The sequence below is a fragment of the Homalodisca vitripennis genome, unplaced genomic scaffold (assembly GCF_021130785.1).
Source record: "Homalodisca vitripennis isolate AUS2020 unplaced genomic scaffold, UT_GWSS_2.1 ScUCBcl_2454;HRSCAF=7240, whole genome shotgun sequence".
Lineage (NCBI taxonomy): Eukaryota > Metazoa > Arthropoda > Insecta > Hemiptera > Cicadellidae > Homalodisca > Homalodisca vitripennis.
Genome location: NW_025778592.1, coordinates 39,123 through 54,115, shown reverse-complemented (window position 1 = coordinate 54,115; position 14,993 = coordinate 39,123). Strand labels below are relative to the sequence as shown.

The window sequence follows — 14,993 nt, the reverse complement described above, 5'->3', positions numbered from 1 at the left end:
GTACTTATCAGCTTCAAAGAACTTCCTTGTTGAATAAGAATAATGTAACTTCCACTATGTCTTCATTCAAATTTCGAAAGCCCTAAATCTCTAAGTTTTTGTTTTATTGCAAGACAATTTAAACGTTTTTGGGACTAAGATGGGAAAGCAGTCCTTAATTTTGTTAAATGGACAGAATATACGATCAATGTTATTCTCTACACGGATGCTATAAAATGGTGATTTATTCCTTCTCTAATATAGAGTAGGCTTACAAGGATATAGTGGTTTGAACTACAGTTTAAACAGACTGCCTCATTCCCTAAAGGACTTGTAAAGGACAAGATGAAAAATGTACCAAAACAGTGGTTACAGCTTTGTTTGTTTTATTCTTTAAGGAGACTTATGACAATTTTGTGACTATATATTTTTACATTTATTCTGTCAATATGACTGACCAAGGAATGAGAATTAAGACTGGAAAGACTTGACCTTTGACTATGTTATATATTTATCACAACAGTATTGTCTTATGTTTTTATGGCACTTTTCCAGCATCCGATCTCTAAGATATCGATTAAAGTTTTCTGCCTCTTTCGCGTTCCAACAAACGCTGACTTGACTAGTGTGGACACAAAACGTAGCATGTATGAGAGTTAATGTTCCTTAAAGTATCTAATTAAATTCTTTTAACACAACCATATAAAGTAAGAAATAAAGGAAAATAACTCAACATTTTTATTCAAAAGTTAACAAACAGAATGATTTTTAAAGAGTCAAAAGTAGCAACAAGACACTATGAACTATTATTATTATGCTGGCGAAACTCTGATCAACGTACTTGGTGTATATTATCCCGTTTTCATTGTTTGTAGTGACTCTTTGTTCACCCTGTACATTACATAATCGTTAAATTGTATTGTAAGAATAACTGCTCTCAGCTGGGTCTTTCTGATCTGATGTCTTCATTTTCATGTATTGGCAAAGATACTTGGCCATAAGACGATTGTCGCCTTGATTCAGCAGTCTGTGGTACTAACTCACTGTCATCTAATCTAGCTTTACTTGACATAGCTGGTTCTGGAATACGGGATTTCATGACGCTCTCATTCCTAACATACACAGCTCTATATTCACCATCCTCCCCTTCATATGAACGATTTCTTCGACTACTGACTGCTTTACCCCTTTTCCATGAGTAATCTTCAAGCTTCTTCTTCTACCAAACCTCTTCACCAACAGCTAGTTATCTCCTTTGAACCACATTCTTGTTGTACGTGTATACTGATCGGGTGTTTTTTTAGCCAAACTTTCTTAAACATCCGTTGGATCCACAATGTCTTGTTTTGCCCTGATGTTTGGCAATTATCTTAAACAAAGAGACATCATTCTTTGTGCTGGGCTGAAATTAGTATTGTTTAGTGTGCAGCAGTAACATTTTGGAGAAGTAAGTATTTTCTTTTATTGCCTTTATTATCATGTCCTTTACTAGTCTTACAGACACCTCAGCCTTGCTCTGCGAATAGTGTGGACTGCTTGTGATATGATCCAACTGCCAGTCTTGATCAAATTTTTGGACTCTCGCGCTGAAAAGTTGTGTGCTTTGTCTGAGCACTGGAACAGGGACTTCATAGCGGCTGAAGTTTCTTTTGCATGCCAGAATGATTGTTTTTTTTTTTTTTTTTTTTTTTTTTGTATGAGATCATTCAATTAGTCAATTTCAAAGAAATACGAGTAGTGGTCAAATGTTATCAGAAAGTGACGAAGTCTGTCATAAATCTTGATCTCAAACACATCCATGCTGATTCTTACAAAGGTGTGAGTAGACAGCGCATGAGGTCTCATTTTTATTGATAGTTGATTTGTAGCAAACTTTGCACAGACGTCATACCTTCTTACAACACCTTCAATTTTAGATAACATGTTTAGCCAAAACACTGCTTCCTTTGCAAGCCTTTTTGTTGACTCTATGGCTAAATGACCACTATGAGTTTTCCTCAACACCTCTTTTCTTAAAAATTTGTAAACCAAGATTTGGTTACCTTTCAGAACCACTCTCTCTTCAAGTATTAAGTCCATTCTGTAATTCTACAAACACGCTAAACTTGATGTAATCCTTTTCTTATCCTGGGGCTAGCCATCTGAGATCTGTTTGATTCATTCTGAATCTGGTCATCTTTAGCTGTTTCCTCTATGATCTTCTTGACGGATGCGTCGCTCATTTTTACTGTTTTAACATGGTCATAATAAACTCGTGTTGCAATTTCTTGAATTGTACTCGCCTGATCAAACTGATTCAAGTGGTGGTTAATTTTGTAGACTTCGAACTGTTTTTCTTGATATTATACTCTCTCTGGTACTCGAGATAATATTCAACCAGATACAGGTTCTTTCCTTGCTTATACTTCACCCTAACGCTGCATCGCTGGAGAGTCAGGATCATGTTCTGAGGTCTTTTTGGACATTTCATCAGGGGTTTATTGAAAATACCGACCAATGGACTGTGATCGGTTTCCACAATTATGCCGGTTCTACCACAAAGATATCGATCAAACCGATAGCATACAAACATCACTGCAAGCATCTCTTTCTCGACATGGTCATAATCTATTTGTGTGCTTGTTAATGTTTTTTGATGCATATTCGACTGGTTCCTTATCTTGAAGAAGTGTACAGCCAAAGACATCCATTGAAAAGACGAAGCATCTGTTTGGATTGTTAATGGTTTGGTCACGTCATAGAATTTGAAGAGGGCTACTGTTTCTATCTGTTGTTTGATAATTTGAAAACATACGGAATGCTCGTTTCTCCAAACAAAAAGTTCATTTTGATGAGTCAGCTTCCTCAACCGTTTACTCAAAGTAGACAAATTCAAAACATAGGTAACCATATTCAAGAAACGCAATACATAATCTTTGGTTTCTGGTAGAGCACGTCTAGAAAAAAAAAGAAAAATAAAGGAAAATAACTCAACAGTTTTATTCAAAAGTTTCAAACAGAATTATTTTCAAAAAGTCAAAAGTAAACTACAAAAATGAATTATTATTATGCTGGCCAAAACTCTGATCAGCTGATCAATGTACTGGGTCTACATCAGTGTCTGATTCGTATTTTAGTCTGCACAACCTTCTTCATACAGTTTGATTGTGTTGACAAGATTTTAAAACAAAAATCTTTATATAGGGAATTTTGTAATATTTAGGGAAATCTAACCTCTCCGTGTAGTGTGTTGGCTAATGGCTATACAAAAGAAGAAAATATTTCAAAAGAATTAGAAATAAATAAACTTTTCTTGTATGCAGGTGTTGAATTACAGTTCTAACTATGCCTTTTATGAAAGGAGTTGAGCCTATTAGGTACACATTAAAATATCTTAAAGCAGGAAAGATTATTTTCAAAGATGCCTTACAAATACTTTCCATAAATTACAACGTGAAAGGAGACCATCATGAAGGTGCAAGGTTAGTTTGATTAGGAATAATAAGGATTACAGTAGATTTACCTGTGTATTTCTTGAGTTAATATGTCATGTCCTTATTTTAAACATGAAGTCGATTAGAGCAAAATCTTTTAAGTTGAGGACTTCAGCTTGGGAATGTATTTTATAATATAACCTAAAACCCACAAGTACTTTTTCATTTTCAAATACAACTGCAAAAATTTGGCATTTTACACTGGCAGCCGACTGACTGTCAGTTTTCTACTCTTGGGTTGATTGTAATGGTCAATTAAATCACACACACACTGCCACAAGTAATACTTCATTTATTACACTTTCACGTTTGTTCTATAGGAGAGACTTCAATAAGTGGCCTACACTTGTTATTCTGTTGTTTTTCCAACTTCGATATGTAAAAATCGTATACAATAAGAGTTATAATAAATTACTGTAAGAAGAATCTCATACATTACAATAAAAAGAAAAAAATGTAATAATAACATTACAAAACTGACTACGGCCTAGTCTTAAGATATCAAAGAAACCTTACAATATTTATAACTTGCCCAGCTTGAGGGTAGGGTACGATAAGCAGACCTGGTTTTTTTATTTTGATATTGACAAACGATATTACTCAATTATAACTTTTAATATAAAAACCAATACTGATTTTTGAATGATAACTAACTTGTATCAACTAGGCTATAAACACTTTTTCATATACTAAACCTATTTTCTTTCATACATAATAACAGACAATCAAAAGCTTGTGGGAGATCATGAAACGAAGTTTAAAAAGTGGCATATCAGCCAACCTGCTTGCATATCACCTCTGTGAGTATTTGTGCAGAAGAGAAGTACGGTTTTCTAGAGAAGATACTTCAACAACTTCTCAAAAATGTTTAAAGGTCGGGTACGGTCCAATAAGCGGACCCGGTTTTTTATATCGAAGAATATAATCATCGATACCTAAATATTCGCATATCGAATCATAGACTGATCAATCGATATAAAAGTAATAACAATCATAATGTTTAAATTAAAATGTGAATTTAATTATAACAAATAATAAAATGAAACATAACCAAAATCAGGGAAACTCATAACTTTAACTAAATGAAACAGAACGAAAACGTTTTTTACTAAAGTTGTGTCCACCATTACCTTCTTTTTTTTGCATCTGAAGACGACCATGTTAGCTCCTCTGACAGTTACATTTGTTACCTTTCCACAAATATCACATAATGGATTCTTAGGTACTAACCCAACATCCTGAAGCCATAAAAAAACATATTTTATCGTCTTTTTAAAGCAATTTCGTGAAGCTTCCTAAGATTGAACGGCCATTTTAATACACAATGTTACGTGAAATTTAAAACATTACCTTGTATTATTTGAAAGTGTTTACAGCTGTTCATATAGATTATTTAAGTTGTTAAAAATAATTCATCAGTATCGATTGATTATATCGATGGTTATGATTAAGTAATATCGTTTTGCCAATTTCGATATAAAAAACCGGGTCCGCTTATTGGACCGTACCCTAAAGGTCTCCTGTTATTAATGTTTTTTATGTTAGGCATTTCGTTTATATTTATGAGTTTTTCCTATTTCCAGTTCTAATCGTTTGTTTGATCGTTAGAACTCATTGATTATTCTTAAGATCATCACTATATGCATTGTATTAGTTATTTTAATTTAAAATATGATTGTAATTATGGCTATAAATATGTTTTATAAACGTATATTCCATAAATGAATATTAAGTATCTTAGTATTCGATTATACTATATAAAACAAAAACCGAGTCCGCTTATTATACTATACCCCAGCTTGATATCAATGAGTAACCATTTTTGTGAAATAGAGGAAAGAATTCTCCCTATGGGTTACCAAGAACCAAACCCACATGTTGAAGCCACTTAAATAAATCTCGTCACTTGTGAGAAATATCTACATATTTTCCTCATATTCTTGCCATTTCAAAGTTTCAAAATATTAGTTACTTCTTGCTGTTTATGGTTTACATTAAAATTACTATAACTGATAAGTTGAAATCATATGCTAAGTTGTAAATTGTAATATCAAATTATTCTTTCTGATAAAAATATTGAACTAAAAACAACTGAATAATAAGTGTAGGCCGCCGCTTAGTAAAGTCTGCCCGTTCTATATTTTGGTTTATGTTATTGTAACATATATTACAATGACACCATTTCTTGGGGAAAATAAATAAGGCTGGTTGCACTATAACAAGCGGCCACAAATAATCAAATCGTTTATATTCATGATTATCTAAACTACCGAAACCAAGATATCAAACAGAATTTTGTTTTATGTATTTCAAATTACAGTATAGTTTAGCAGGTTTTATATCCAAAAAAGTAATAATGTAATGATTAATAAAAAGTATGTGTAAAATTTTATAGTACACATAGACACTATAAAACCACTTACTTAGGCTACTTATTATTACTTTTATTGGTAGTAATGTTATGAAACTACCAATGGATTTCACCAAGGAGTTTTCCCTCACTACTGTACCCCTACCATACTGCATAGCCAAAGCCCACCAATTACCGAAGTGAGAGAAGAAAATGGCAGTCTTTGAAACTTAGACGTTATACTTAAGCCTATAAACTTAAAAATAAAATCTGTTCGCTAAATAAAACAATGGTATTTTCTGATTAAACAGAGGCTATCCGTTTAACGATTAAAAAAAAATGGTATAAAAGTAAAATTCAATTATGAACTAAAAAACTATACCTTTATTAAGTATTTTACAAAATTATAAACACACGTTTATATTTGAGTATTCCAAAATTCGACAAAATTGGTGATAAGTGTGGTGAAAGCGTTGTTGCCAGCCACTGCGCGCCACATATATTCAATAAGATAGGAATCTAAATGATAGCGAGCCATCAGATCCAGTGTTAAACAATATAAATAACTTCATTTTTTACACAAAATCTTATGTGTATTATTAATAAAAAGATGTTTATTAAGTTTTATTCAGCTGATAGTTCTTTTTAAATTGTAAGTGTATTTATTGTGTTTCTAATTGTTATAATTCACACCCGACAAAAGCATCTTTGGTGTTGAAAGGCCTCGTGGTTTAAATTTAAAATTATTGTGCAATAATAGTGTGTTTCTTTTACTGCAATATATAAAACTACTTCAGAATTCTATTGAATAGGTTTTTATATTTTACTATTTGGTAAGTTTAGATGTATCGTAATCTAATGAAATGAACTTGATGGTTTATTGCATGTGACATAATATTATGAAGACCATGAGAAAACCATACTGATGACCAAATACTACAATATACGACTTTGTTGCATTACTTTTATTTAACCCCAATAATAGTCAGTGATTCTGATCTCTTAATTTGAAATGTTTGATTTTTTTTCAGGCAATTTGTATTTTGGTACTTACCACAGATGCAGTACAAGAACCCAAACGTTCAGATAGTGACATTGAGAAACATGACACCATCGCCTTTCATTACCTGCTACTTTGGTAAGTTAATTAGAAGTTATCATACCTTACTTTGGTGCTTGGCATTCCACAATATAAGGTAAGTTTACCGCATTGTCAAATTCAGACGGTAGTATAAATTTTAGTTGCATTTATATTGTTAACATTTACATCTAGACTAGACTATACTAATTTTGGTATCTCCCTTGTGTATGAGATGTTTAAATTACAGTAACTGATAACTTAAATTTTACATGGAATATGTTTAACAATTACAGTAGAACCCTTCATAACTGGCCACCACGGGACCGAGGCCATGGCCGGATAACGATTCGGCCAGATAAACCAACCTATTATAAAAACGATAATTTATACCTAATAAATAATATGTAATTAATAAATATAGTCAAAAGTAGTGTTTAAGTCTCTTTTGAGATTATTTTTTTTATAAAAATACACACGTTTGTAAAACTAATAAAAAATTTATTGTATAAGAAAAAGTGGTTAAATAATTAACATAAAAATACAGTACATTTGTGAATTCACATAACATTTTAAATTAATGTTAAATAAAGATTGAGATATAAAAATTACTCCCAATAAATTTGTTTTTGAAGATTAAATTAGGCCTTATAATAGTCCGTAATTTTCTGCTGAACTTTTGTTGTCCATTGTTTTTTTGAAGGCATAGTCCTCTCCACTTTTTGAATAACAACGTCAACAGCTGTTGAGGTGGTCCTGTTGCTCTATGTAAGCTAGTGATGTCCCTGAAGTGCATTTCTTTCGCCTCCTCATCTTCTTCCGAAATGTCATCATCTGATTTTTCTGCTTCTTCATTTTCATGCTCTTCTACAACACTCATGCACGATTTGTTCATCACTTAGATATTCGTTTTCCAAATCATCATCACCAGTTACCCATTCCTGAACATCTTGATTTAAGATTCTTCTTCACCGCCAGTTAATGCTAACTTCGTCAGGTCATTTATAAGTTCTGCATTACAATTCTCTTGCTGCGCATCTGCTACCTGGATCAAATATTCATTGACTGTGTCATTGACCAATTTCTCAATATCTGGCCAGGCCTTCCGCCAAGACTTGACAAATGTTTGTACTGGGGATTTCATCTTATGATTCAGCAGTCATGTAGATAACATCCTTTATGTTTAATTTGCTTCAGAGCTGAGACAAGATCCACCAGTGTCCATTTTTCCTAAAATCTCAGACAGAAGTTTGCGCCGATATCGCCTTTTCATACATTCGATTACACCCTGGTCCATAGGTTGGATAAGACTTGTGACATTGGCAGGTAGAAAAAACAATTTTTATTCCGGGAGCATCTTCACACTCTAGCTCATGGGGATGGGTTCCAGCGTTATCAAGCACTAAAATAGCTTTTTCTGGCAACTTATGCTCCCTTAAGGATTTCTTGACTTTAGGAATGAATTTGTTTACGAACCAGTCAATAAAGATGTATGAGTCCATCCACGCTGACTTTTGGGCACGATAAACCACAGGAAGAGAAGAAAAATTAATGTGTTTGAAGGCTCTGGGTTTCTTGGATTTACCAATGACCAAAAGTGGAAGTTTATGCTCCCCCAGATGCATTTGAACACAGGGCAACCGTTATACGCTCTTTGTTTAGTTTAAACCCTGAAGCTGAACTTGAATACCCAACAGAGAATGTCTTTTGTGGCAAACGTTTGAAATTCAGCCCGGTCTCTCGTCGATGTTATAGACCTGATCTGGGACAAGCTTCTCTTGTTGTATCATCTTTTCCAGTTTGACCACAAATTCATCGCCATGGTGCATCTGCTGACATTTTCTCGCCACAAATATTTACAAATGTAACTCCATGTCTTTTTTCCAGCGGTCTAGCCAGCCATTAACTGGCTACGAAACTCAGTGTTTACTCCCAATTTTGTACGTAAAATCATAGCCTTCTCTTTTAAAACTGGTCCTGAAATAGGAGTGCCCCCTTCTTCTCTCTTGTAAAAACCAAAGTCCACAAAGTGTCATCAACCATCTCATTGGAAGGTTTTTCTCAAATAGTACCGCCGTTCGGGTAAAACCTTTTCACTCTCTATTTGTGTACAATAGTCCATTAAAGTTTTTTCGATTACGACGCCAGTCATTAACCGTGCTCTTTCCCACGTTTAGTTCACTACATATTTTGGCCACTGATTCGCCTTTATCAATTCGTTCAATTGCGTTAAGTTTTAGTTCCACTGTCACTACGTTACGTTTTCGTTTTTTGACGCACTCATTTTTCCTTTTCAATACTGTACATAAAAAACGACACTGCAACACAATACACAACACTTGATGAAACAAAACAATTGTACTGTACTGTACTCAACTGCACTGGAAATAATCAACGAATTGTTTACAGGTTAAACCTACTAGCTCAACTGAGGACAACACAGCTACTGAAAAGTAAACACAAGAAAATGTAAACAAACAGATACACCAAGATAACGCACGAGTCGTGGGAGACTAGTGCGTTGTAACTGCGCCGTCTGTAAGCCGTGGGAAATAAACTTCGATATTGGGTTTCTTAAATTTCGGGAAGTGGCCGGATAAACCGAGGTGCGGTAAAACCGAGGCCGGATATGAGGGGTTCTACTGTACCTATATTTAAAACATATTCCATGTAAAATTTTAGTTATTGTAATTTAAACATCTCATACACTTTTAATAACCCCAGCACCACAACAAAAATGCGAGTTAATTACCCAACATGTATGAATTTATTTACCTGGATACGGGCTAGGCCGGATTTACACATTTTACGTCCATAGGCCCTAGATATTTGCTGTCGCCCCACCCCCCTCTCTAACCACAAGAATAACGTCATAGACAGCAATCAACAAAAATCTGTTTAGTATTTAATCGTCAGTTTTACTGAGAAACGGGCAGAAGTAAGTAAAGAAAGTATTATATTAGGCTATAAATAGAGTAATGTATTTTTCTTCAAAATAATGGTATAACTTAAAGGTATTAGTTATGAATAGTTATTCATTGATCTGATATAAAACATATATTGTAATAAAAAATAGAATACAAAATATACATAATTGCTAGCTACAACAGAACTACCTATGTTTATTTAAACTGCCCACTCCTTGCTTTAGCAGTGGCAAAGTCATCAATAATGTCATTAAAATCAAATTCACGTTTTTTATCAACAGCCTAAAATAACTTTTTTAGTCTGGACAGCACAGAAAACGATCTTTCACCTGCACAACTGGTTGTTGGTGTACATAGAAACAACTTTAGCCAAATACTCATATTTAGGTATAAGTTCTAAAGGTCCTTTGACAAAAAAAATCTGTAAAGTTCATTCAACAGCAACATTCATTTGACAAGGACATTTCTTCACCACTCTCTGACTTTTCTCGATATTAAAGTCCCTTTAGTCTCCATGTAAAAGTTTCCCTGAAGCAACTCAACAACAAATGGAAGACATTTCAATGTCAGTTGAATACGTTTCGTGCAAGAAATTTGCTGCTGTAGTGATTTCATCGGCATTAAAGTTGCATAGGTTTTGATAAGAATGATAACCTGTTGAGAAATTCATTAGAGACTTTTAATCTCTTATTTAACTGAGAATGAATTGTTGTCAATAATTATCACATAATAACTTTTAAGCCTGTGGTCTGAACTTTCTTCATTGTTCGTATGTTTTTTTCCATCTTCCTCTGATTTTGATGAATCTGATTTGTCAAAGACTTCTTTCTTGTCCTTGATTGTTTAGGGTTTTGTTTGTCTTTAATAAATTCTATGACAGTCTCACAATCACCAAGTATTTTGGATAATCTGTAGCTTGTTCTCCAGCTACCTTTTAAACAATTGAAGGTATATCTTAATTCATCCACAAATAAAATGAGAGATATGTAGACTCACAATTGTATACCAGTTCATTCATTCACTGAACTTTTTCACTTAAAGAATTGAACTAGTGTTATAAACTTCTCCCCAAACAACTGCCATACATGTTTTTTTTCTTGATAAAGAAGCTGTGTTAACAGTTCTTTAGCCTTAGTTATGTTTCTCCTATTCGTATTCAATAATACTCTTGAGGGCCTTCCTAATTGACTCTCTGTTCTAACTTATGCAAGCTTTCTTATCATCAAAGTTGAAAAACGATTCTAGAATATTCCATTGATGGGTAGAGCCAGAAAAGAAATTGTAGAGTGATTTTAATAATTCAGAAAAGTTACTGAATGTTGCGCAAAACGTTCTGCAGTACTTGATCATACCAATTCAGTGAATGGACGTGAAATTTAATTGATTGACTTCTTTAATCTTAACTTTTAATCCGGTAGCTGTTATATCCATGACATGTTTAATGCACTATTAATTGTTTGCCTATGGCAGTTTTTAATATTCACCATTCCCCTAACCTCAACAAAAAACTAAATGTTTTTATAGTGATGTTCGATTATCCAAAAATCCCCCTTTACCAATTGTTTCACCATATTGTTGGATAATAACACTCTACTGTAAGAGATATTACAGTATTGCATAACAATAGTATTATTGTGTTGTGATAACAATAGTGAAACAACACTATAGACTGGATGTAGATTGCAGTGAGAAAGAGATAAACAATATGAACTGATATCTTATTGGTCATGTCCGATACCTTCTTTTAGATGCTCAGTTGTCACTTCCTGTCAATGAATCACAAAGCTGATGCATCAGTCAGTATGGCACGACAAATTCTCACCCTTTTTGTAACATGTAGAGTCAATAATTATTTGTTGGTTTTTTTTTGTCATAAATACTTTGTCTTGGCATCACATAACTCTCAAAACAATAATAAACTTAAATTTATGTGCAGGTTAAATTTATTTTTCCTCAAATGTTGCCACCTTCAAAAATTTGCCAACTGAGGCCCGGACCCATTACTAAATTCGGCCCTGGATATGGGCTCATAACATTTCTGAGAGAGGCGCTTATTGGTTTACAAAAGTTGCTTATCTTTATTGAATGACTTTTTTAAGTAGTGTCTCACACTGTTTCAAGTTAAAAATGTTTCTTGGAGAATTTTTGAAAAAGTATTATTTATTGAGATACAGCTGGTCATAAGTGGAATCGGGACTTGGAAAATGGTTAAGAAGAGCATATTGCATTCTCCAAGGTAACATACATTTAAAATGTAGAAAATTTTAGTTTTAAGTATATTACTTGCACCTTTTTATTGTAAAAACAATATAAAATGAAACTGATATGTACATATAACGAAAATAACAAACAAGTATCATTAATGGAGAATTTGTGAAAATTTAAGAAATGTCAATCATTGTAAAAATACTATGTTGCCTGAAAACACACAACCGTTTTCAATCAGATAGTATAACCATTAGAAGATTAATATTGTAACAGTATGTTTAGCGCATAAGTCCAACTACTGTGTTACAAAATATCTCGTCAGTGATCGATAATGAGTTTATCCACCTTAACCTGATATAGATAGTTATAATTCTTTTTCTTATCTTGTATTTTAGAACCCTTGCAGTAAAACTAATAAAGGTTTCTGTTTTTGTTTGCAGACAATAATGAAAAAATGCTTATTGACTTGGACAGCAAAGGAAAAGACGACATATTAGAACATGTTATTAAAGTATTAGGTAAACCCAAGTAAGTCCAACATTTTGCAGTACCTAGTTTATCAGTGCAACATACAGCTAGAGCCAATCCTTACTATTCTAAAAATATTTATTGGTTTTTTCTGCCATAAATATTGAAACGATGTGATTGTTAAATATGCAGGTCCAAAAATCACCGGTTTTGCATCGCTAGCTAGTGCAAAAAAAAAAAAAAAAAAAAAAAAAAAAAAAAAAAAAAAAAAAAAAAAAAAAAAAATGGAATTGAGAGCTGTATAGTTGGAACAGTAGAAAGATCGATTTATCATAAAAGCACATACTTATTGACATAAAAAACTGTAGTTTATCAGAAAACATTACATTAAGTGTGGTTTACAGGTTATAAAACAACAGAAATAACTGTTACAGTAGTAAATTGAGATAACACATAGTACATTAGGGTTATAAATACTATTTGTCCTGCCACACATGATTGCTCCACTCAATACAATATAAATTATTATGCACTTTATCACTTTATTTAATAATCTTGTTCCAGCTGAAAAGTCTGTAATGTTCTTTTACGTAGCAGACAACAACCTTAAGTTTTCTGCAATATTCCTCAATTTGCAGATTCACTAAATGATCTTTGGGTTATACTTGCAAATTCAAATACATTTTTATCATTTATTTTTCACAACTTGCAACAATTTTTCGAATCTGGATACTGACATTCCCTCCCAAGATTTAGTGACTATAGATGACATCTGTTTGTTGTATTGATTGTTTTCATAGCATCAAACCATATGCTGCTGCCTTGATTTGTAATTTCTCAAACAGACCCAATATACTTTATATTTTTGCCTCTTACTCCGCAATATAAGGTATTGCTACTTTAGTGACTTGATTTTCCTCTGATATATATGAGCTTGAAGAGAGATCACAATGCTGGAAAAATAATGCTTTTATTTTACCCTTTTTCAATTCATCGGAAGGATGAGATGTTGCATGGTTGAATAACAATATTTCACGTACAGAGAGTGTTTCCTATGTGTTTTGTAACATTGAACATTTATCATAAAACTATTTCTTGAAAAGGGTGGATTGCATCCACGCTAATTTTGGTTTTGGAAAAAAATCTCATAAAGACGGCATATTAATATCTTTCAACCCCCTTAGTTTTTATCTAGCCATTAACAAACAATGGCATGTTATGATTGTGATTAGCATTACTGCATAGAGCTATTGTGATTCTTTCTTTAGCTAGCTTTGTACTTTGTACAGACTCATTTTGTGCAGCTTGAGTTCTTGTAGAAAGCATCTTGCAGTTTAAACCAGATTCTTCAATGTTATAAACTTGATCTGGTTCAAATCTATGCAGTTCAACATTTTTTCGAATTTTGATATGTTTGTTATAAGCTGTTACATCAAATGAGAACTTCTCACTGAAAATTATGTTTTTCCAGATTACATGCTTTTTTTCCAGTGGTGCAACCAGCCTTTGCTTGGTGTGAGTTGTTCTCTTTTTATGATCGGTCCAGACAATAGAGTTCCTCTACTTCTCTCCTGCTCAAACCATACCCATAAAGTAGTACTGTCTAAAATCACATACCTAGGCCTCTTCAAAGTTTTCCAATTTTGTTTTTCGGGTACAGAGAGAGTAACGTGCTCCCACTTTTGAACAGACATAGTTTACTAGTTTTCTCAAAATCACATGTAAACCGAACTCTGCATGAATCATGTATTAAATTAACTTTAAGGAAAGACTAAATGCACAATCACAATAACTGTATAAACAACTACCGGTCTTCTGATACACACACATACTGTCAATTAATGATGCATCATTGACATTATACGACTTTGAGTGATGCAGCAAAATCTTAGACAAACTCAGATAAGCAATAGGACTAAGCGAGGAAGGGGGGGGGCTATTCAAGTAAAAACTAGCAGAGGTCTACTGTATCATAAAAATTAAATAGTACATAAAACATGGCAGATAAAGGTTTATGGTAATTCTATATATATATTACACACATTTATTTCAGCTTATGATATGTATGAGTTTTGTTTGATTGCAGAGACATTTTGAAAGCAGAAGCTCAAGCCATGGAAATAAAAGATAATCCAGCAAACTTTGGATATATGTGTGAAAAGGCCTGCATTTGTGAAGTACCCGGCCAAATACCATGTCCTGGTGCTGTGCCTCTCCCCTTCCACATGAGAGGGAAATACCGAAATAAGATGGACGAGTTGAATGGTTAACTTAATTGTTTGTTTTAGTATAATAAAAATTGTAAATAAGTAAAATTATATGTGATGTTTCCATTCAACCTTTTGTTTTAAAAACACTTATTTGCCAGTAGTAACAAGAAATAATATTAACTTCAGCAATCTGTCAACCATATTCTGTTGGATCAAACTGTATGGTTGTCCATCTTTAAAATTGGAATTAATAATAGAAAAATGAACCTACATTTGTAAGATTAACTCTTTTACTACCAA

At 33.1% G+C, this 14,993-nt stretch overlaps 1 protein-coding gene across 1 annotated transcript; it reads left to right on the top strand.

Annotated features, from left to right (window-relative positions):
• Positions 1-3,091: 3,091 nt before the first annotated feature.
• Positions 3,092-14,801, top strand: LOC124372068 (probable 28S ribosomal protein S25, mitochondrial). The gene is made up of 4 exons (XM_046830432.1): positions 3,092-3,440; positions 6,834-6,940; positions 12,456-12,543; positions 14,570-14,801. Exons 1-4 carry the CDS (start codon positions 3,304-3,306, stop codon positions 14,751-14,753), a joined length of 516 nt encoding a protein of 171 aa, XP_046686388.1. The 5' UTR covers positions 3,092-3,303; the 3' UTR covers positions 14,754-14,801.
• Positions 14,802-14,993: the final 192 nt, after the last annotated feature.